Source organism: Carassius carassius, chromosome 28, assembly GCF_963082965.1.
Source record: "Carassius carassius chromosome 28, fCarCar2.1, whole genome shotgun sequence".
NCBI classification, from domain to species: domain Eukaryota; kingdom Metazoa; phylum Chordata; class Actinopteri; order Cypriniformes; family Cyprinidae; genus Carassius; species Carassius carassius.
Window position 1 is genome coordinate 6,945,155 of NC_081782.1, and position 24,496 is coordinate 6,969,650.

The following is a 24,496-nucleotide window of genomic DNA, read 5'->3' on the forward strand; positions in this document are numbered from 1 at the left end:
GGAAATGGAAAATGGTCATAAAAAAATGTCTGTGTTTTGCAAAAAACTTTAATGAACGCTATAAGTAGACCTCAGGGGGAAATTAAATATTAAAAAAAAATTTTTTATGACCCCTTTAAAAAAGGAAGTAATTTTCCAGAAAAGTGGTTTCCTGTTAGTTAGCTTAGCTGCCCTTTAACTCTAAGGTTAATGCCTCAGAGTGAATGGCAAAGACCGTGGATGATTTTTCTCTCCTTAAGTGATGAAGGACTCTTAAAGTCATTTTTCTTCATGTTGGCTGCTAGGAATATTGACCAAGTCGTAAATCTCTCGTGCATTGATTCAATATTGAGCTAGTGTAATTCCGCTAGGCTAATGATCCCCCTCCATCTCTTCACCAGCTCATCTTTTTTTCTCATTTACTTTCATCCCAGTCCTTCTCACCTGTTCACATCCTCTTTCTTTCTCCATATCCCGCCATTCATTGATGTCGGGTGTCTCGTTGGCACCTTTTCAAAAATACACTGTCCCGTTGCCTAAATAGAGTGATTTGCAAAGCTCTACATGGGCATCATATATAGCACTCCTGAGTGAATATATCAATCATGTAATGAAATGATATACACTCGTGCTATTTTTATATTATAGTTAAATATCCTTTAAATATTTTTATTGATAGGTATATATTGAAAGAATCATGAGTAGATATATTAATTTTTTTCATATATTATTTTTTATTTTAACCATTTAATACATTTTAATTTTAAGTATATTATGTTTTTATTTTATCATGTATATAAGTTATATTGGAGTTATTGATACACTATTATAGTTGTATTTGTTCAAATTTTTTGTAATTTGTTGTGTGTTTTTGGCATTAATATTCTTATTATTTAAATATGTCTATACAGCTTTCCTTTGAATTTTAGTTTTAGGAATGTTGCTTTTGGAAACTAACTGAAATAAAATAAGTCAATTTTATTTAATGATTTTTTTTTATGTGTTTGATGTCAGTTTTCATTTTAGTTTACAATAATATTAACCCTGATCTTTCTTTTTATTATACTTGAGGATATCATTATTATTAAATGAATTCTAAGTATTTTTTTATTATTCATATCGAATTAAAAGCCGAAATATGTTTTGATAATAATTTTGTTTTCGGAATGCACTTACATCTCCATCTTTTTTCCATCCCCCTTTCTTTCTGGACTGTTTTCTTTTCTCTACTTCCTTTACTTTGTCATTTTTTCTTTGGTGTGCACTTTGACCATTCATCTCAAGGCCTCCTTTTGTTCTTCTCTTTCACTCGCTCCTTGATCTTTTCATGTGTACTCTTTCTGCTGTCCTCTGCTCTCCACAAACATCAGTCCTGCTGTCTCACCGCTCTCTCTCTTTCTCTCTTCAGACTTTGGATGATCTGGAGGAGCGTGTGAAGGAGGCCGGCATCGAGATAAGCGTTAGACAGAGCTTCCTCACGGATCCCGCAGTGGCTGTCAAAAACCTGAAGGTGCTTTGATGAAAAATTCACCAGCTGCTCACTTCCTCTCCTCAGCCCGTGTCGGGGAGCTAGCATGCAGAGCGCATGAAAATCTTATGTGAAATAAATCAACACTCTGAAGAATCAGTCCCCTCTGTCAGATCAAGTGACTTGAATAATTAGAAAGCATTTTTTATTGTAAAATAATATTGCATGAAGATCTCATGAGACTGTCTTTTTAAATGCTGGGCTTAAAATGTTTTAGCATATGCCTAGCCTTATATAATTCAGCCAAATATAGAATCTTCAATGTTTTTAAAGGTCATGTGATTAATTTAATTGCTAAAATACTTTCTCCTTTCACATTAATTTTCAGAGAGAACTATAAGGAATCCTGTATGATTTCTCTTGAACATGTTTAGGAAAGCTCATTATTCTGTGTGGTAATACTAATGTTTCAGAAATGACACTTCACCTTTAAAGCATGTCACGAACAGAGTAAATTAAAGCAGGAAGTGTTCTTACACATGACTAAATCAGCGTAACACAAATACTCAAGTGGATTTTTGCTTTTATGTAGAAATGTTCAATAGATTTTTATAATAAATAGTTATCAAAATAAAAAATAATCCTAATGTAGTTCATTATTAGTAGGCTGTTTGTGGTTACCAAACAACATAGCAGCTTTAACTGCAGCTGATCATATAATATAATGTAATATATCAATTTATATATATATATATATATATATATATAAAATATATCTTCCTATTTGTTGTCTGTAGGTATGTTTCCTATGTTGTGAATTAAATTTTAAAATCTGAATATCATGCAAGCAACATGTGTAAAGCCTTGCTTCAGTTTTGTTCAGGATAACAAAATGATCACTTCCAGGGAAAATGATGAAGAAAAAAATAGTAACTGATTCTCAAATATTTCTTATGCTGTTTCCATCCAGTGTTTTTATGCATGATCCCAAGTTTGCATAAAATATGTGACCCTGGACCACAAAACCAGTCTTATGTCGCTGGGGTATATTTGTAGCAATAGCCAAAAAAACATGATTTTTATTATTTATATGCATTGCTAAGAACTTCATTTGGACATCCTTAAAGGCGATTTTCTCAATATTTGGATGTTTTGTACCCTCAGATTTCAGATTTTCAAATATTGTCCTATCCTAACAAACCAAACATCAATGGAAAGCTTATTTATTCTGCTTTCAGATGATGTATAAATCTCAATTTTGAAAAATTGACCCTTATGACTGGTTTTGTGGTCCAGGGTCACATATGTGGATGTAAATCAGGCTAGTGACACATTGTGTGATGTTTCTGTGTCTTTTATTTTTTTCTCTCTAATACGTTTCCAGCGTCAAGATGCTAGAATCATAGTCGGCCTCTTTTACGAGACCGAAGCCAGAAAGGTGTTTTGCGAGGCAAGTGACAATTGCACTTCTTTTTCTTAAGTACATCTGAACTGTAAATGTATTTATATCAGTTCAGTTCGATGTTTCTACTCAGTTTGAGTTAACTCACTGTGGTTTAACTGAGATTAAAATATTGAATAAGATTATTGCTTAAGCACAAACCTTCAAAACATGGTGTCATCTTTGGCAGGTCTTCAAAGAGAAACTCTATGGAAAGAAGTACGTATGGTTCCTCATCGGCTGGTACGCAGACAACTGGTTTAAGATCAAAGATCCAGCCATCAATTGCACAGTGGAGAACATGACGGAAGCCGTGGAAGGGCACGTCACTACTGAAATTGTCATGCTAAACCCGGAGACTGTCCGCGGTGCCTCCAACCTGGTGAGTGGATCTTAGGACTAATTCAGACAAAGACATTTTTACATTAGATAATGCTTATGTTAAAACTGTCTATAAAAATCCCTCCACAGACCTCCCAAGAGTTCCTGGCCCAGCTGATGTCACGTCTCGGGGGGAAGAATCCAGAAGAAACGGGTGGATTTCAGGAAGCTCCACTGGCGTATGATGCTATGTGGGCTCTTGCACTGGCCCTCAATAGAACGGTGGCTCCTCTGAGGGCGAAAGGTTGGGCATTGGAGGACTTCAACTACAACAACAAGGAAATCACTGCTGAGATTTACCGAGCCCTCAACACAAGCTCGTTTGAAGGAGTGTCTGTAAGTTGATGAATAACTTTTCTGAAAAACAGGAGAAATAGCTGTCAGATAACAATGAGATAAAATACTCCAGACGATCATTTCCCAGACCTGTCAGAAAGCCTTTTAAATCTTCAGCTTGTAGAAACACTCATCAGTCTCAGATGATCACATTTTTATTATAATAATGAATCTAAATTCAAACTCATTATAGGATGATTCAGCCTTTATTTTCCACGGATTATTGCCTTTTATTCTTTTGTTTTCTTGATGAGTCACAAATGGATTTTATAAATGATGATTTTGTAGTGACGTAACATACTCAACTTTTTATATCTATGCATTTGTGTTTCGTAGGGTCATGTCGTGTTTGATGCTCAAGGTTCACGTATGGCCTGGACTCTCATTGAGCAACTGCAAGGTACAAAAAAAACAGAAAAATCCCTAAATATGTATAGTATATATAAATATAGTACATATGTACATACAATGCTGGGTAGTAACTGATTATATGTAATCTGGATTACGTAGATTCAGATTACATACATCAGATTCCAAAAATAAAGGACTTGTAATTAGATTATATTACATTTTAAAATACTCTTAATTCGACTAGTTGCTTTTTATTGATTATATGATTACATATTATTCACCCAATAGCAATAAATGTTTCAGAATTTATTGATTGTTCTTAATTGATCATTTTAATCTTTTAAATTTTCTTTCTAAAATAGATTACCACTTATTCAGAAGTTTTCTAGTTTTGTGCACATTCCTACAAAGGCCAGTCAGGTGGCTATAATTACACGCAGCACTGGATTTATGAACATTAGCATATTGCGTTTTCTGAAGTTGGTTAAAGGTTACGTGACATGTAGATAAAAAAAATAATATTAAGTATGCATTTTATTTTGATTATTGTAGTTTTAAAATTATTTTTGCTTTGTATTTTTATGATTTAATTAATTATCAGCTTTTCATTAAACGCATAAACCCCCTATAACTCTTTCACACAGCTGTTTGTGAAACAACTTTTATGCACTTCATGTTCTTAATAACAACAAAAGTAATGTATTTGCTTTCTCTGTATTTTTAAAGCAACATGGTACAATATCTTCCTATTTAAATCAATGTGATAAACGAGTTACCTGTAGGTCAAAAGGAATCCAAAAGTAATCCGATTATATGACCTATAGTGTAATGGATTACATTACTAACTACAATTTTTGTCATGTAATTTGGAATCAGTAACTGACTACAATTTGAAAGTGATCTACCCAGCACAGTAAATATATATAATATGAATCATAAAATAAAAGGCCAACTAAGTGTGTTACTGAATGCATAATTTGATTTGTGGTAGAAATTACACTTTGATGGGGGGGACAAACTGACTAAATTCTACTATGATGTATCAGTTCCTGGACTGTTGGATTTTGTTCATAGACAAATTAAACTAGTTAAAGTGTGAAAAGTTACTTTATGATAGAAATAAAATATCTTTCTATTTAGTCCATTGGGCCTAAACTGCCTGTAGTTAAAGAAAAGCCCATTTATCCTACTTCCTCCTCATTACTTCACTGTGTCTGCAGAGTCGTATTTTAGTGTTAAAGATTTCTGAATGACCCAAATTTCCTGTTTAGTTTCAATGAATGCTCTGGATCGGTGAGAAAGTCTAAGTTTTGTGTTGTGAAAGTTTGTCTGCATAGTACTTCAAAGTCTTTGATTTGCAAAGAGCAAAGTTTTTCTACAATATGTTCCCTTTCAGATTAGCTTTGATCAATGCAGTTGGGCTTGTTTTGTTTTCCCCCGACCCATTGATGCAGCTCTAAGATGACTACTTTTCCAGATTTGCAGAGTCAGGCCTCTTTTGAAGCTTTTATTGCAGTGCTTAGTGCAAGCAAGTTTTCTTAATGTGACCTTCACGTGACACACTGGTAATAACATGCTATATTAACACAAGAAAACTTTTAATACACAAGCCTTTAAAAACATTACGTTGTTCATTACTTTGTCTATAGTACAAAATGAGTTCACGGGTCAAGGCTGAAGAAGATGGTTTCATATACACTTTTCTTTCAGGCTTTTCTCATCTTTCATTTAACTTCTTGCATTTTTTCCCTCAGGTGGGAGCTACAAGAAGATTGGATACTATGACAGCACAAAAGGAAACCTGTCCTGGTACGGAAACGACAAATGGATTGGTAAGAAAAAACAGGTTTTTTCTGCACTCGGGACAGCTCTGTCCATTCCACTTCCATCACCTTTCACAGGTGCGCTTGGCCCGACGAGATTGAGGCTTACCAGTATTGATTTCTGTTAGCTCAACAAAGCCCTGTCGCGCTCTTTAATACATCGCTAACAATTAGCCGTCCCTTCTGCTAGAGGAGACCATACAGGCTCAGGGGAGTGGAGAAGTGGACCCGCGGTGCCGTTCACCGCTCACTCTGACCTTTGTGCAGCTCTGTCAATTTTCTTGATTGACAAACTAGTATTGATCAAAGAGATGTAAGGTGCAGAGCGGATCAAATGAAAATGTGTGATGATCCTCGCCGATAAATGGGAAAGTACAACGTGTAGGAAAGAGTGTGAAATTGAAAAAGTAATTTAATCTTCTTGTGGAAAGGTAAACCAAGGTTTTGTTCAGACAGGCATCAAAAAGTCCAATTTTTTGACACCTTTGACTGTAATACATTGAGTTGTTTGTGGTCTTGAACAAAGGGTCAAGGCTAGTTAGCACAGTGTTCAGTTTGGTCCTGCTGGTATATATATATATATATATATATATATATATATATATATATATATATATAAAAGAAAAATTTTAAGTTTTTATATTAAATATAAAATAATAATAAAATAAATGATATGAATATAAATATATACAGTACATGTAAATAGATGTACATATTTTCAAAATGTGTGTGTATATATATCTATATATATATATATATATATATATATATATATATATATATATATATATATATATATATATATATATATATATATATATATATATATATATATACATAAATATACAAAGTACACACACATATTATGTAAACAATAACCAAACTGTTTGTATGATTATTTTTTACGATTATGGTATGATTTTTCAAGTTTTTGAATGAAGTCTCAAGACATTTTAGAAGATTCTTTGAAGAATAGAAATTTCAAAACAACATTTATTTGAAACAGTGTAAATGTATTTACAGCCACTTTTGATCAGTTTAGTGTATCTTTGCTGAATAAAAGTAATAAATTAAAAAATTTTTTAATGTTAACTTAAATAATTTTATTTCAGCTAGTTGCCAAATCAACATTTTCTTTTTTAAATTTTCTTTTTGTTTAATATGATGTACTTAACTAAAAACTAAACTAAATTTTATAAAAAACTATAGACATACTAATAAAACAGTTACTACTGAAAACTTAGAAAAACACACAACAAAATTACTAAAACTCTAAAATTAAAATGAAATAAAAATAAAAACTTATTAAAAATATATAAAAAAGAATGTACTTATATTTACCAGTCTAGTGGAATTGACGTGTATTTTTTCCCTTTCTGCTTCTTTTAATGTCACAGCGCAGAATAGCTGTGGGGGAAAAAATGTGCAACCCAATGCAAACCATATCTAAATACTGTCTGAAACATGATTATAATATTTTTAGAAATATGTTTCAGTCTGAATGATCAGATTGGTACTTCTTTTCCTCATTCAGGATGCTGGGTGACTGTCACACAAAGTGCAGTGTCTGTGAATGAATTCACTTATTTATGCTCACTTTGACTGCATTTAGAGTGTACTGAATGAGCAAACAGGTGTGCGTTTTCACACTCACGTATGCATGAATGTGTAAATAGAACAGAAATGCCTCTGACGCTTATGTGTCATGCGCCCCGTGAAATCATTTCCAGTTTTCCATTGGCCTTTTTGGGCAGCCAGTCCTAAAAATGCAGCGTGAACAAAAGTAAAAGAAACACTTTACTTTTAAAGTTAGGTGTTGTGTCACCCTTAGAATAGCTTTGATAAAATATGCATAGTTGTATCTCAACTTGCTCCTTTTTCTACATGGATGCCAGTATACTATTCTAGTGAATCATAAACAAAAGCCTCCCCTATTAACCCAAAAATTGGTTTTCTGCCAAGAGATGGGAATAGAATTGCCACCACCAAAATCCTGTATTTTCTCACCCAAGAGATAGACAGGCGATTATTTGCTGGATTTGCCCAGTCCTCTTCTGTGACTCATTCTTGATTTAGGCTCTAATCAATCATTTATGCTGTGATCCCATTGAGTGGATTCCTCCAGCGTGACTGTAACAAAGCAGCGCTGCCCTACATTACACGAGTAATGACCTCACACTTCACTACAACTTGTTTTCTGAATGGCTACAAGGTGAAGATCAATGCTGCAGGCAGAAATTTTGGAAAAAGTGAAAGATTATTATAGATGTCAGTGTCAGCTTAGTGACTGAACACTGCAATTTACTGTATTTGACAGGGTGATTACAGTGTTTCCAAAGTGTATGAAATGCTTTCAGATTTGAAAGTTTCTGCAGGTTTTATTATTATTAGCACACAAGGTTGAGTTCTCTAAAGTCAGATAGTCTGTTTGGATACTTTAGCTACATATAAAGTTATTTATAGAGTTCATTTTTTTTCTGTGGGATGGAAGTTTTGTGGCTCCAATGTCTATTATTTTTGAGACCATCTATATGCTAATATCCTCCTAAAAGGACACAAGATTAACTTTAAATGTAATGCTTTATAGTAAGGTTCAGTGTGATAAAATTAATTACAGCAAATAAGGTATGAATATATATATATATATACACACACACACACACACACATACAGTATCTACCCACAATATACCATTTGGGGTCAGTAGTTTTTTTTATTTTAAGAAATTAATGTTTTTATTTAGGAAGGATTCATTAGAATGATCAAAAGTAACAGTAAAGACTTTCACATTGTTACAGAAATTTATATTTGAATATATGCTTTCATTTTAAACTTTCTGTTCCAAGAATCCTGAAAAAAAGGACCACGGTCTACACACACAAAAGAATTACACACAAAATTTTCAGTATTGGTAATCACACAAAATGTTTATTGAGTAGCAAATCAACACATTACAATGATTTCTGAAGGATAATGTGACATTGAAGACTAGGGCTGGACAATTAATTGAAAAGTAATTAACCAATGTAAATTTCTCATGTCGGTTATTTATTTATTTATTTTTTTAAACCTGTTAATACTTTCCCCAGGGTTGCCAGGTCCTCAAAACAAGCTCGATTGCTATTCAAAACAAGACCATAACTAGCCCAATCTAATTTTTTCCCACGGTGTTCCCCTCCATTGTGTGTCCCCTTTCTCCGACATAATCATGCTCAGGGGTTGGTGGGTGTGCGATTGGTTTAATTAAAAAACGGACTGAAAAACAACCAGCATCCCGAATTAACTTTCCTCTTAAAAATATACTACCTCATGTGTATTCATGTTACTCTGTCCAGTCAGCAGCATGAAAGCAACATATAGGACAACTAAAAAACCTGAGTCTTCTGAGCAACAAGGGCAGCATAATAATATGCATTTTACAATTTTTTTTCAAGTGAAAATATATTTTTTACATTAAAACTGAAATGTGACTTTTAAGAAATGTGTGCTTTGATTTCAGTTGTTTGAAATATTTAATAAACAACCATAAACGTTTAAGATCACAAAGATATGAAATGCACTCTTTCATTAGAAAAAAAATAAATTTCCCACCTTTAATAGTTGAGCATTTTAGCAGTACAAACCTTGTCAGTGAACTATGAGGGAAAAATTAAGTAAAAAGTAAAAATAAGTCAAATAAATTAATCGTAATCGAGGTAAAAAGTTCAGTTAATCAAGATTTGATTTGAAGTCATATCTTCCAGCCCTACGGAACAGCTGGAGTAATGATGCTGAAAAGTCAGCTTTGCATCACAGAAATAAATGACATTTTAATATATATATATTAAAATAGAAAACAGTTATTTTAATTGTAACAGAATTTCCCAATATTACTGTCTGTGCTGTGTTTTTGTGTCACCAAAAGGCACTGCAAAAAGGCATAAATCCAGAAACCTCCAAAAAGCCATTTAACGTAATTTGACTTTCATTTGCAAATGCACATCCTTTTTAGACAATCACGGCTATTTTCAGAAAAACTGAATTCACAGTTATGACCTATTTAGTCACGTCTTCCTCTTTCCTCCACCATGGAGAAAAGTGGAGCATTGAGCTGGTGACATTGCTTGCCGTTTTTTGCCCTTGATAATAGCAGAAGCAGCAGATGTTCTGTCCGAATAGCGCAGAACCTCCTCCGGGATTTATCGGCTGAGATTCTCAAGCATTTTTGCAGTTTCTAATATTTATTAAAATAAAAACGTGCCCTTTAAAAACAAACAACATGGTTTCTTCTGTCTTTTTGAACCATATGGCAGTGCCCTTGCTTTTCAGCAATCTCTTCGGAGCTCCTGACAACCAGTTTAGCATGACTTTCTCTTCCAAATTGCTGTGGAAACTGTTGTTAAGCCAGGTCTCCATAGCAACACCCTGTCCTGATTCTTAGATCAAGGACGATGGAAGGTTTACTGTGAGAATGCATCAACTGACAGGTCAGAGCTTTCTAACACACACACACACACACACACACACACACACACACACACACACACACACACACACACACACACACACACACACACATTTATCTCTCACAGCATTGCTGTCACATTGCAGTAGCCAATGTCATGTGTCACTCCTGACCCATCAGTGTTCTGACATTCAGAAAAGTATCAAGAAACCTTGTGTCACTTCTGACGAAGCCGGGGGCAAGCTGTCTTTTACGGACACATTCTGTCCCCGGTAATGACACGGTTGCTTCTGACAGAGATATTCTCTCATTTAAACTGTCGCTCAGTGTTAGGTGTCTGCCCGTCGCTGTCATTTGTTTGTCTTTTTCAAATAGCTTTATATGCACAGGACAGCCATCATCGCTGTAATTATTGTTCCCACAGGAATCCGGTTTTTGGTTATAATTATAGTGACAGATTGAACAGCGAGAGGCGTAAATTCGTAATTTCAGTCACAGTTTCAGTAAGACTGATAACATTTCTGTGTGGAGTGAGAACATAATGCTTTTACTATGAGTTTACAGTGGTGTTGTCTCTTTTTACTTCTTTTAGATTGATACATAGATGATCTGTGAAATTTTAAGTTGACCTTGGATCATATGTAGGTTTTTTTTACTGATGTTCATTTGAATGAGGGATGAAGGCTGATAGTTTAATTCACAGCATGAAGATTTATTTAAACAAATGTATGTTCTCTTTGGGTAGATCGTAACCATTTTGTTTCAGTCGGACAATGCCATCCATAAACTTATATGTTTGGGGTCAGTATGAATTTTATTAATACTTTTTTTTCAGCAAGGATCCATTCAAATGTACAAAAGTGACAGGAACGATATTTGTAATGGTCAAAATATTCTGACTTCAAATAAACGCTGATTTGTTGAACTTTCTGTTCATCAAAGAATTCTGAAAAAAATGTCAGTTTCCACAAAAATATTGTTTTCAACATTGATAATAATAAGGAAGCAGCAAATCAGCATATTAGAATGATTTGTGAAGGATCATGTGACACTGAAGTCTGGAGTAATGATGCTGGAAATTCAGCTTTGACATTACAGAAATAAATTACATTTTTAAATATATTAAATTAGAACGATATATTAAATTAGCTTTCTAATAAAACTGTTCAAATATCTTATCGATCCCAAACTATTGATTGGTAGTGTATGTAAAAATTCTACTAAATTTTCAATTGTCCACCACAAGTTTGTGATCAAACATAATTACTAACTTATCATTAAATATAACAAGCATATTTCTCTCAACTAATTTATGACTTACATTATGCCATGCAACAGCAAAAATGTCTATCACACTGTTTTCAGATAACTTAATTAAAAATAACCACATTAACATTTGAATCTATTGATTTTATATTGATGTTTCTCTGCAAGAAGAGGTCTTGTGAGTATATTTATGCACATTTAGTGACATTAGTCTTCCCACTCTGATCTCCTGTCATGTACACCAAATATCTTATCTTACAAGCCATCTACAATGTATTCATACCAGATGCCATCATCAAAAATCCCCTCAGGAATATACATTTGTTTTTATTTTGCGAAATTCTTTTGTTGCAAGAGTTCCGAACAACAAAAATAAATGAAACTGGCAAATGCTTCCCTGATCTCACACTAGCACAGAAATATAGCAACCAATATTTACACATTCCTTGTCCTTTGTATGCTTGTTTATTAATTTTTAATGTATTTGTTTGTTCTTTGGGCTAGAAACGAAAGTGTAGTACTCTCAACATTTAACACATCTTTAAATCTGTTTCACAGAATTCTGCAGATTTTCCTCCAAAACAAGCGCCGAAAGTGTGAAAAGTGTGAAAGAAGTCAGATTCTGTCTGGTCTTGCTAATGTGTGAATGCTGTGAGCTTCCTTTTCCCCTGAAATTTTCAAGACGCTTGACATATCAAACCGGCCCAGTGGCCTTATTTCACAGAAGATTTTCTGTCAAGAAAGTCATGTGTTTCTGATGTCTGACAGCACAGACGTAGTTAATGACTCTCCTTTGCTCTTCGAACTGTCAATGAAGTCAATCTCTGATTTCTTTCAGCATCTAAGTGTCATGTCGTTGTGATCTATACGTTCTTATCTGCCGATCCGTTAAAGAGTTTCTTTCGGTTTCTCTGATATTTCCTGATGGGGTTCTCTTTTGACAGGCCTCGGCCCACCGGCAGACCAGACCAAGGTGATTGAGGAGTTTCGTTACCTTTCCCAGAAGCTCTTTGTATCAGTGTCTGTGTTTGCTGGGCTGGGAATCCTTCTGGGCATAGTTTGCCTTTCCTTCAACATATACAACAGTAGCATCAGGTTAGTATCCTGTGTTCATAAGAAATCCACATGCAAGAGATCTGAAATGCAGTCAAATCTTACCATTAAAAGTAATTTTAGAATTATTTTGTGTAGGTCATTATGTCTGTTCTGTCCATTTGAATTATTTTAATGGCAACACAACTTCAATGTGTGATTTTCTTTTATCATCTTACTTCAGGAGCATTTATTATTTTATTTTATTTTATTTTATTTTATTTTATTTTATTTTATTTTATTTTATTTTATTTTATTTTATTTTATTTTATTTTATTTTATTTTATTTTATTTTATTTTATTTTATTTTATTTTATTTTATTTTATTTTATTTAGCCCATTGTTAACAAAGGGAGTTTGTTTTAAGCAAAATCAATCAAAGTTGTGTTGAAGTTTATGGTAAAAAAAGACAAAAGAAAAAAGACACATACATGACAGTTTGCCAGTGGGATTGGAACATTTAAAAATATTTTATTCAAAGAAATATTTCCTGAAAATAAGTCATTAAGTTATTATCTTACACAGATTTTCTTTAAGTAATTTTATCTTATTTTAAGAGTTATTAGATATTTTTACTGAAAAAGAAAAGCAACAATAATGCTCTGTGCTAAAATGTGGAATGCAAATCATTATGACTGAAATTAAATGATCGTGGATAAAGGTTTTAATAAAACCCATTTTGAACTAGAGAGAAAAGTTTTGGCACTCTTATTTTAGAAGATGAAGGAAATTAGATTTTTCATGATTTTATGACTCCTTTAAATGCTCCCATGACTATTACAAAATAATATTACAGCCCAGCATAAATTGTTTTGGACTTCTCATTTTGAAGTGGTGTAATAAACCTGTAGTCTGTTGTAACTCTTCTGACAGATACATTCAGAACTCTCAGCCCTATCTGAACAACATGACGGCGGTGGGTTGTGTGCTGGCATTAGCAGCTGTCTTTCCTCTGGGCATCGATGGCCTTCATATCCAAAGATCACAGTTCCCCGTGGTGTGCCAGGTAGTGTCGTAAATGTTATACTCACTTTTTTTATTGCCATTTCCTCTCATTCAGCCTTGACCTTTGAGCAAGAGGAAGATTTGCTGTAAAAAACGAGCTCCCAAATGAACTCTCTGTCTCTCCTTCTCTCGTAGTTTCGCCTGTGGCTGCTTGGACTAGGCTTTAGTTTAGCCTATGGCAGCATGTTCACCAAGATCTGGTGGGTTCACACCGTCTTCACCAAGAAAGATGAGAAAAAAGAGAAGAGAAAGGTAAATCATTTGAGTGGGTTAAAACATGTATCTTGCCTATAAAGGGATGGTTTACCAAAAAAATTTAATCTGCCATCCTTTACTAATTTCTAGCATTTTTATTTTTTTTGCATCTACACACAGCATGATAATATTTTAATTATATAAATCTATCTATCTAAGCGACCTCAAACAATAACGCCCTCAGTTGAGCCATGTAGCCATGTACAGACATATCTGTTGATTTTTTCTATCTATCTATGTGTGTAATAAATTGTTAATATTAACAATTATTAGTATAAAAATTACAATTATAAAATTATTGTTATACAGTATATACACATATATAAACACACATATATACTATGTGTGTGTGTATATATATATATATATATATATATATATATATCCAAAATCTGTGGCACTGTGAACATTTTGCTTGCGCTCCACAAAAGAGAAAACTGTATGAGTTTTGAATGACACGGGGGTGAATAAATCATGACAGAATTTTCATTTTTGGGTGAACTGAGTAATGAATTTTAGAATACATTGCTTCTGGTTTAATTAGAATGATGACAAGGCTTGTAGGCTTTGCACAAGACTTTGCATTTTTCAGTAACCCCTTAATTATTTTCAGATAATTTTGCAGAATCTGCAGATGGGACGAGCAGAGTGCTCACGTTATGCAGCGCTGCCGAAATTCACTGTTATCTACTGCATATTAAAGAATCCAGCACCGCTGACTCTACAGCATTAGATGAAGTTTCCCAGCATGAAATAGAGAAAAACCTCCTCACTTCTCTCTTTGATTCTTGCTGCGAGAAGTTCTGTCCATTTCTTCCTCACACCACACAAACACACTATTAGTATCTTGACACGTGTGTTCGCTCTGATCCCGTGTCCTAAAGCAATAAGACACGGCATTAGGGAAACCCTAAGACCTCATCAAACGACAACCATATTACCCCAGCTATGGAATATGTATGAATATGGATGAGCATTAAACTTCTTTTACAGAAATCCGACCTTCAGGGGGTTTTATTATTCAAGCGCTCTGCACGACGAATCGAGATGACTTTCAACTCTCCCGATGTCCGTAATGGGGGCAATTTGCCTAAGTGGATCGACAGCACTTGAAGAAAGTTCGGCACTCAGGCAGAATGTGGTAGAAACTGGGGGCTCTTGGGTCATTTGACGCCTTCACGGCGATTAAGGGAGAGAGAGAGAGGAGAAAGTGTGCAGTGAGACTCAGTCTGACGGCCTGGAGGGAGCTTGCGGCCATGGATTAATGGATGGAATTGCAACTGAAAATAAGTCCATATTTGTAACACATGACTTTCGTCATGTTTGCTGATGATTGGCATTCTGCTTTCCTGTTACCCACCATGCAGTGGAGTAAAAACAATTGTTATGGTGTCAGAGCAATTCTGTCATTTACCTTGACAGGAAAATAAACGTGTTATTCAGAACAGCACCTCGAATGCGGTGATTCTTAAGAGTTCTGTCGCTATTTACTCACCCTTGATTCGTTCCAAACCCATATATTTTTTACTTTTTTTACTGTGGAACATAAAAGTAGAACTTATTTGAAGAAACTTTTTAAAGCTCTTGTCATGCAATGACTTTCAAACTCCAAAGAGAACAAATAAATCACTATTAAAGTAGTTCATATGGCTCATATGCTGTAGGTCCTAGCACACTGTGAGTCCAAAATGTTCGTATGCAAAAAATTTTTTTTCGTATTCATCATTCTGTTTTATTAAAATGCATTCTACGGATGCGAAAACGCAGAAGATTTTTTTTTCTTTTTATGACATGAAACTTTCAGAGGCAGTGTGTAAACATGATTGACACAACATGAGGTTGTAATTATTTTTTAAACGTACGAAAATTTCGGACAAGAATTTTGGACTCCATGTGCAAAGACCTTCACAGTAGTTTTGTGCAAAACTGACCAACATTTAGGTCATTATGTGGTGATCATTTTCATTGCTGCATGTTTTTTTGCATAAATCTGTTTCTCAAAAAAAGAAGTCTAATGTTCACCAAGGCTCCCTTTATTGGATCAGAAATATAGTAAAAACAGTAATGCTGTGAACAATAAGATAATGTCCATTATTAAACCCTCCCACAATCCCCCCATTCTTATTAACTCAGATGAACAGGAGAACAATAAATATATAATTTTAATTTTAAAGAAAATATATATTTGAAACACATAAATATTCTACAAAACATTCTCCTTTTGTGTTCCATTCAAATAATGTCTACAACTGCTGTGACCATGCATAAATGTAACTTTTATTCCCCCCTTTAAAAGTATAGCATTGTCTTGATATTTTATTCTTTATATTGATATTTTAACTGTGTATCAATGACTAAAGATTATGGTCTTGATATTTCACCGCAGCATTTGGAGCCGTGGAAGCTGTATGCGACCGTTGCAGTTCTGCTGGCTATTGATGTTCTCTCTTTGCTTATCTGGCAGATCATGGACCCTCTGCACATAACTGTGGAGGTGAGGTGACACTTTATTTTTTCTTGTTGTTACTGTGATTTTTATGATGTGTTTCCTCAGATACGGATTGGAAATTTCTGTCGAGCAAGCTCACGGAAGTAGGTGTTAATGGTGAAGGATTGTAGTGAAGTGCTCTGCTGCATTGACCTCAATCTCTGTCCTTTAAAGTGCTCTCGCTCGCTCTCTTGTTTTCTCGTTCTAAGCAGAAGTTCACTAAAGAGGCTCCTAAAGAAGATCTAGATGTGTTGATTCAGCCTCTTCTCGAGCACTGCAGTTCAGAGAAGATGAACACGTGGCTTGGTAAGCATCCAGCACTCACTCACTCTGTCCACAGTCTTTTTAATTAACCCCCCCCCCCCCCCCCATAATCCTGAATATTAAAGTTTGTTGTGAAACTCAAGAATATAAATGAATTAAATTATTTATTTATTTTGCATAGTTTACTTTAATATTTTCCCTGTGCACTGTGCATTTGACAGCCCTGGTCTATTTTCATTTGGTTTATTTATATATATCTAGGGGTTTAATTATCTATATTTTTGCTTCTCGTTCTAAACTTCAGTAATGCAGTCTCTTCTTGTAAATTTACATTAATAATTTGTTATATGCTCAAGAGTTTTTTCCAGTTCATTCTGTATTCCTCTCACCATTCCACAACTCATTCTTTCCCTCTCTCGTTCTCTCTCTCTCTCTCTCTCTCTCTCTCTCTCGCTATCTCTTTCTCACACTTTTCCTCTTGCTCTGAATTCCTATCAGAGCGCTGCAGTGTAAAATTTAATTTTGTGGGTCAGTGCCCAGGTCTGGATCCCATAGCCTGACTCTCTCACTGTACAGGAAGATAATATTACAGGGAAAAAAAACCTTCCCTGAACTCAAAATAAGATTAAACTCTTAATGTGACTTATTAGTCTCTGCACTCTCACTTCGTTTATCGTTCTTCCTCTTTTTATTTATTTATTGTTTTTGTATTTTCATTTGTAAAAGAGCTTTCTAAAAATGGACATAAAGACAGGACAGAGATCATCTATCTCCTCAAACATGTCATATGTCACTTTTTTGATGCCAGAAAGATTGTTGTGTCACTCCCAGAACTCCTTGTTTGCAACGTGCATCAGTTGAAAATGATCATTACAAAGAACTGGTTCATATGTCAAAAAAAGCCTAGTCTTATAACCATCACTTATATCTCAAGTAGCACAGAAATAGAAAGCATAAAGTTCCATGTGAGACATTATCTTAAGCCAACCTCACTATAGTGTAAGTAATTTACACTAATTTACACTTTCTCCCTTCAGGTGTGGTGTACGGCTACAAGGGACTTCTGCTGCTGCTGGGAATCTTTCTGGCCTACGAAACCAAGTCCATTTCCACGGAGAAGATTAATGACCATAGAGCGGTTGGCATGGCCATTTACAATGTATCTGTAAGTCTGACTGCTGGCTGTTTCTATATTCACAGCACATAATGCTCTTATAGTGTAGCCTAACCGTTACTGATAGCCGGGAGAAACACATTTGACTGTTTCATCTAATATATAGCTATATATATCATATGAATATTATGAATATTGTGCCCTTGCAGCCAAAACTATTAAACTATTATATCTTCCCAAGGAGTTTAACAGCCACAATATGTGACTCCACAAAGTATTTCAAACCACAAAATTGTATGTTTTTTTTTTCTTGAAGGAAGTTAATACTTCCCCAATGATGCATTACATTGATCAAAAGTGACAGTAAACACATTTCTACAAAAGATTTCCATGGAAAATACATGTTGTTCTTTTATCTTTTATTCATCAAAGATTCTTAAAAAATAGATCAGAGTTTCTGCAAAAAATGATTGTTTTAGAAATTAATAATAATAAGAAAAATAAATTTCTTGAGCAGCAAATCAGCATATTAGAGTGATTTCTGAAGGATCATGTGACACTGAAGAGTGGAGTAATGATATATCACAGGAATAAATTACATTTTATATTATATTAAAGTAGAAAACAGCTATTTTAAATTGTAATCATATTTCACAGTATTACTGTTTTTAATATATTTTTGATTAAAAAAATGCAGCCTTGGTAAACATAACAGACATATTTCAAAAACATTAAAATAAAATAAATAAAAATAATCAGACCCCAGACTTTTAAACAATAGTGTATAAAAGTTTAAGGCTGCTATTTTATTTAGTTTCTTACTCCTTCCAGATTGTAACGTGACCTTTATGACTTATTAGTAGAGTTATTCATATAAATATGATATTTTGTATTTAAAATTAAATTGCAGAGACTTTTTTATTTTTAATATATATCTAGACATTTATTTTGTGTAGTAAGATTAAAAAGTATAAATATAAATTATACTATGTGTGTGTGTGTGTGTGTGTGTGTGTCTGTGTGTGTGTGTGTGTGTGTGTGTGTGTGTGTGTGTGTATATATATATATAAATTTAATTTCAATTAAATTAGTGTATTAAAATGATCTGTAACCTATAATGAATTATCGCTGTGAAAACAAAATAATAGCTATTGACATAATGCAAATTTTAAGTGTATTTATTTTTGCTAACAATAATGTTCGCCTTGTGTTAGTGCCTTTTTTTAGCTGTTTTCAAACGAAGTGTTGATTACTGGCGTTTTGTAATTCGCTCTGAATTGCTTGCAAACAGTTTGATTCCAGCAATAACTCCGAGTGCTTCTCAGGCTGATTTGCATAATTGCACCCATTTGCTCAAACTCAGACTAAAACATCCTAATGAGGAAACAAGTAACACTTCACTGGTAACGTAAACGCTTTACCTAAGTCCTACAGCTATTTTACGTAAAATCAGATTAAGTGTCAGAATGTTTCTGTCATGTGTCAGGAGTAACATGCCTGCTTTGATGCTACTCTAGGGTTGTTGGGTTGATAAAAACAAAGGATTTGCTGTCTATTTTACAGTGATGCAAGATTCAGAAACGAGTCAGTAAAAATGTCACCAGGGAAAGTACAAATCTAATCTATGTACAGCAGAAAAAGTCTATTTTTGTTGAGCTCTCAAACATAACAAGCAGTTTACTTTCCATCAGCCGATGTTTTTGTGATTGGTAGAATAGCAGAGAGTAGCTCATATCGCTCCAGTGCTGTTGAGGTCAGAGAGGACATAGACTTGTGCTGCTTTGGACATTGTCTTGACTCCGGACAGACATGACAGTCAATTCATTGCTTGCAGTTATCTGTCTATAGAGTCATTTTTGGCAGTTGAAGGTAAATAGCACTTATTTTTCTACACGGTTCGCCAGATATGACATCTCCACTCATATAAGAGCTTCATCTCTCTGCAATTGTTTCGACAAAATGACCTTTTTTTCATCAGCAGTTATTGCCCTCTTTCTCTTTCATTTCTCTCATAGGCCTTCCTTTTTTCTCCACTACTGTATTTTTATCTCATCACTTTCTCAGTTCTCATTCATGCCGTTTCTGCTCTGTAAGTTTATTTTTTCTTACAGTTAATTTATGCCCTCTAGTGGTGATAATAGTTTGGTACACAAAGGCCTTATTTAGACAGTTGAAAAACACATGAAATCTGATTTTAACAAACCCGATCAAGACCACGTTTGTATGAGGTTTAAATTGATATTTATTTATTTATTTTTTAAATCACCTGCAAAATGACCAAAGCAGTTAAATCTTCACATTAATAATGTTGTTCTCTCTTTAGTAATTTTATGTGCTTTTTTGTCTTTTGTTAATTTTACTTTTAAGGCTTTTTTAATTAATTCTAATTAATTAATGATTTATTTCTTAAACTTAATTCAGTTAGATGCTAAGCAACATTTCTAACTTTAATTTAATTTCTTAAGTGAGTCTTAACAATCTGGTCTAATTTACATCTTCATGTAATATCCTTGCATTTTTAGTTATATCTTCAGTTATAGATTCACATTTATTAACGTTATTCTCTCTCTTCTGTTTATTCCGTCTCCAGGTGCTGTGCATGATTACTGCTCCGGTGACCATGATCCTCTCCTCTCAGCAGGATGCTTCATTTGCATTCGCCTCCCTGGCCATCATCTTCTCTGTCTACATCACCCTCGTGGTGCTCTTTGTGCCCAAGGTACAAGCACTCAAATAATCCCCTGCTTCATATCACTTCCACATTCATGTTGGTTTGTCTTTATGGCAGACACCGATATATCGTTTTGTCTGATTTCGGTTCTTTCCCATGCTGCAGTTTCGTTTTTTGTCACTGCATAAGTGGATTAGGTTTATGTGTTGATTTCATCAAGAGTTACTGTTTCCTCAGAATAGTAAAATGATCTTTATCTTAGAGAATTAATTATTTTATTTTTTACACAGTGCTGGTCAGTCATAGTATTATGCTGTGAAATTTTCTTAATATAAATTTTATTTATATTGTATAATGCCTGTTGAACTCTAAATATCACATGAAACAGATTCTGCTAGTTTCTCTTGTATCACTCTGTGGCAGTGTTAAGTATTATATTATTATCATTTTTAATTGAATAATTGTGTCGGGTGTGTAGCCAACTTCACATGTTTAGTCTCTACCACTGTTTTATTTGGTTATTTTTGCTATATTCATTTAAATTAATTTGACTGTTAATTGGTTAAAGGTTGATTTAGTCATTTGTTACTTTTAAATCCCATTATTCATTATAAAAAACCACACACAAGACCACACACAAAGTTCAGTTCCCTAACTTGTGCTGTGCCAGAGGATACTGGACTGTACCATCATTGTTCAAACTCTGTTCAAATTTCATTGAGTTGTTTTCTTTGTTGATGTGTTTGAACAGTTTCCTTATATTGACTGAGGTAACTGGATGTATTGTGTCAGTTAATGTTAAAGTGTGTATGTTTGTTGTGATTATTATTGTTATTAGAGGTTAAGCTGTTAAAGTGCTATTTGATTGTTTACCCTTAACTTTTGTTTGGTAGAGGCTACATGACTGTATCTAGGCCCTGTCCCAAATTGAACACCTCATGTGCACCTGCGCTCTTATGGACTTACGATGACCGCCGCGTGTGTGTGTCCGTTAAGTTCATTAGACCGCAGAGCATCCCATTTATCATTGTAGCATTCAGAAGGGTGCTCATGAGCGCCCCCTTATGCGCCCTCGATCCTGCACTGGTGCGAACTCCCCAACAGACTTCTACACGACTCTCAAAGAGGCATTACGTCACGAAAGTGCGAACTCAGAGGAAGACCTCGAGGGTTTAGGATGCCATTTGGGACAGGGCCCTAGAGGTTGTTGGTGCTACATGGCCAGTCTGTGGTTCACCTGGGGGCTGTTTTAATAAAACTAGTTTACCAAATAAGCCAGTCTTACTTCAGTTAGTCTGACATATTGTCAGTTGATTTGGTTCAAAATAAGTCAGACTAACTGAAATAAGCTTGTTTCATGAAACAGGCCCCAGGGCTGATTCCAGTTCTTCTTTTGTTTGTATTTTTGTTTTGTTGCTTTGTTAGCAGGACAGACTTATTCTTTGTAGGCCTGTTTAATTTCAGTTATTTCTCTTTATGCTGAGTTGAGTTTGTTTGGACTATGTTAGATTGGATTTATGGGTTTGATTATCATTGTTTATTTATTTATTTTATGGAAGAATAAATCATCCAATTTTGCCCACAACTGTCCAGCTGGTTCTTGGCCACCAACACAATTATGATTGATACATATTGAATATTATTTGTGTTTTTTAATCTTACGTTTTTTTGTTATTTTTATATTTTTTAGTTTTCCGCGTTAATTGTAGTTTTTTTTGTAATTTGTTTTTGTGTGTGTGTGTGTGTGTGTTTTTGCTCTTTTTTATAGTCATATTTTAATTAATTACTTATTATTTTTTTAGATTTATTTAACTTGTAGTTTTTATTAATTTCCAGTTAATGATTTTAATGGCTCAAATTATTTCAGTTAGTAGCCAAGTAACATTTAATTTTTTTAATTTTAACTTTCCATGTAATATTTCTATTTAATTTGATTTCAGCTTTATTTTTCAATTAATTTAATTAGTTTTGTTAGTTATAATAACCCTGCTTTGCGGACTCTTCTCATTTAAGTTAAATAATATCTTGAATCAGTATTTCAAGTCCATGTATTTATTTATCAGCCCAGTAGCCATGTAATAAGCTAGATAATGTACAAAAACAGAACTTTATCACTGAATAAACCCTTCGGGGGGATTTATTTTGTGACTGGCTGGCTGTAAATGATCTCTTACTTATTCCCTGCATCACCCATATGAACTATTGATTTCACTGACATTTCATAAATTCAGCGAAAGCTCCCTGCAGTGTCTCATAGATTTTAACGGTTGTTTCTGCAGATACGGCGTTTGATCACTCGTGGCGAGTGGCAGTCGGAGCAGCAGGAAACGCTGAAAACCGGCTCGTCCACCAACAACAATGACGAGGAGAAGTCAAGACAGCTGGAGCGCGAGAACAGGGAACTCCAGAAGATCATTCAAGAGGCATTTTCTTCTTCTCCTCACGTGCACACAGCTTGCGGCTTAATTAACACCATAACAGAGTAACAAATGAACACATGGAATGGGATCCCAGAAGGATAGAATTAATGATTGAAATAATCTCCTACTCGTCCTTGTCTTTGACCTTCTGATTTCTTCATTCATTAAGGCCAGAATATGATGATATGCTTTATATATACATGCTAAAGGAAATGTGGAAATCATTTACTCAGCCTCATGTGGTCCTATACAGTGTGACTTGCCTTCTGTGGAACAAAAATTGAGAAGTTTAGCAGATATTTAAATATTAATACTATTATTTTTTTGTGTGCAGAAGGAAGAAAGAGTGACAGAGCTGCGGAATCAGCTTGCAGAACGCCAGGCCTTGCGCTCTCGCAGACGCCCGTCTGTCCCGAATCAGAACCAGAACCACAGTGTCCCGTCGTCTCATGCCGAACCCCCCAGCTACTGCCCCGCAACAGACAAACAGTCCCTGCCTCCGTCCTTCTCCAATTCTTCCAACCTGTACCAGGGTGAGGGCAAACTGAGCCGAAACAACTGCCATAACAGCCGTCTGCCCCTGCTGTACAAATGAGTCCGGGCTGGTGGAATCTCAAGAAGTCAAAGTAAAGTTGCGTCTGTAGTTTATGTACTTTATTTTGAATTCAATGTGTTTTTAACTCCACTTTTGGATTCCTGACCCTGACTTCCTAATTGTTCACTTTTGATAACTGCATCCCAGTTATAAAAGCACATTATTTTTTATTTTGTAATCCACTTTCTGCTACATCTACTCTACCATTCAACGGTTTGAGGTCAGTAAGATTTTTTTTTTTTACGTTTTTGAAAGAAATCACTCACCAAGGCTGCATTTATTTGACAGTTAAAACAATAATGTTGTGAAATATTATTACAGTTTAAAATAACTGTTTCTATTTTTATATATTTTAAAATGTTATTTATTCCTTTGATGAAAAGCTGTATTTTCAGCATCATTACTCCAGTGTTCAGTGTCACATGATCTTTCAGAAATCATTCTAATATGCAGTTTTGCAAGAAATATTGATTATTATTATCATCAGTGGTGAAGACAGTTGTGCTGCTCATTAGTTTTGTGGAAACCATGATACTGTACATTTTACAGGATTCTTTCATGAGTAGAAAATTCAAAAGAACAGCTTTTTTTTTATCTTGTGTGACATTATAAACTGTCACTTTTAGTCAATTTAATGCATCCTTGTTGAATAAATATATTAATTCTTTAAAAATAATAAATAAATAAAAAACCTTACTCACCCCAAACTTTTGAATGTTAGTGTATAAGGAAACAAAAATGATGTTGCACAGTCATTGAGTGTGGTGCTTTCAGACAATAAAAAAACAGTGATGTCAGGAAATAGTAATCAAACCTTCTGAATAGCACAAATAATAATTTCATATGGACTTGTCTTTTAGGTTATGTTGAGGCATTTGCAATGAAAGGAGGATTTAAAAGCAAAAACATGAAGATAAATCTGTTAAACCGTGTTTATTATTAGAGCTATAAAGTTGTTTAAAAAGTAATTTTACAGGATTATTTTGGTGTTTCTGTGTGATAGCATCAGTTTATTATACTAAAATCATGTAAACATGCATATCATGTGATTTTACTTTTGAAGCAGTGAGAATTTAAAATCAGCAGTCAAATGGAAATTTCAA

At 34.2% G+C, this 24,496-nt stretch overlaps 1 protein-coding gene across 1 annotated transcript in view; it reads left to right on the forward strand.

Moving 5' to 3' along the window:
* Positions 1 to 24,496, forward strand: part of LOC132107810 (gamma-aminobutyric acid type B receptor subunit 1-like) — a 46,079-nt gene extending 21,583 nt beyond the window's left edge. Inside the window, exons 10-24 of the mRNA XM_059514047.1 lie at positions 1,388 to 1,489; positions 2,832 to 2,897; positions 3,079 to 3,270; positions 3,360 to 3,605; positions 3,942 to 4,005; positions 5,711 to 5,788; positions 12,434 to 12,584; positions 13,455 to 13,587; positions 13,722 to 13,838; positions 16,228 to 16,335; positions 16,542 to 16,635; positions 17,631 to 17,758; positions 20,298 to 20,426; positions 22,658 to 22,801; positions 23,133 to 24,496. Coding sequence (XP_059370030.1) covers positions 1,388 to 1,489; positions 2,832 to 2,897; positions 3,079 to 3,270; positions 3,360 to 3,605; positions 3,942 to 4,005; positions 5,711 to 5,788; positions 12,434 to 12,584; positions 13,455 to 13,587; positions 13,722 to 13,838; positions 16,228 to 16,335; positions 16,542 to 16,635; positions 17,631 to 17,758; positions 20,298 to 20,426; positions 22,658 to 22,801; positions 23,133 to 23,393 — 2,013 coding nt within the window. The 3' untranslated portion in view covers positions 23,394 to 24,496. The remainder of the gene's footprint in view (positions 1 to 1,387; positions 1,490 to 2,831; positions 2,898 to 3,078; positions 3,271 to 3,359; positions 3,606 to 3,941; positions 4,006 to 5,710; positions 5,789 to 12,433; positions 12,585 to 13,454; positions 13,588 to 13,721; positions 13,839 to 16,227; positions 16,336 to 16,541; positions 16,636 to 17,630; positions 17,759 to 20,297; positions 20,427 to 22,657; positions 22,802 to 23,132) is intronic.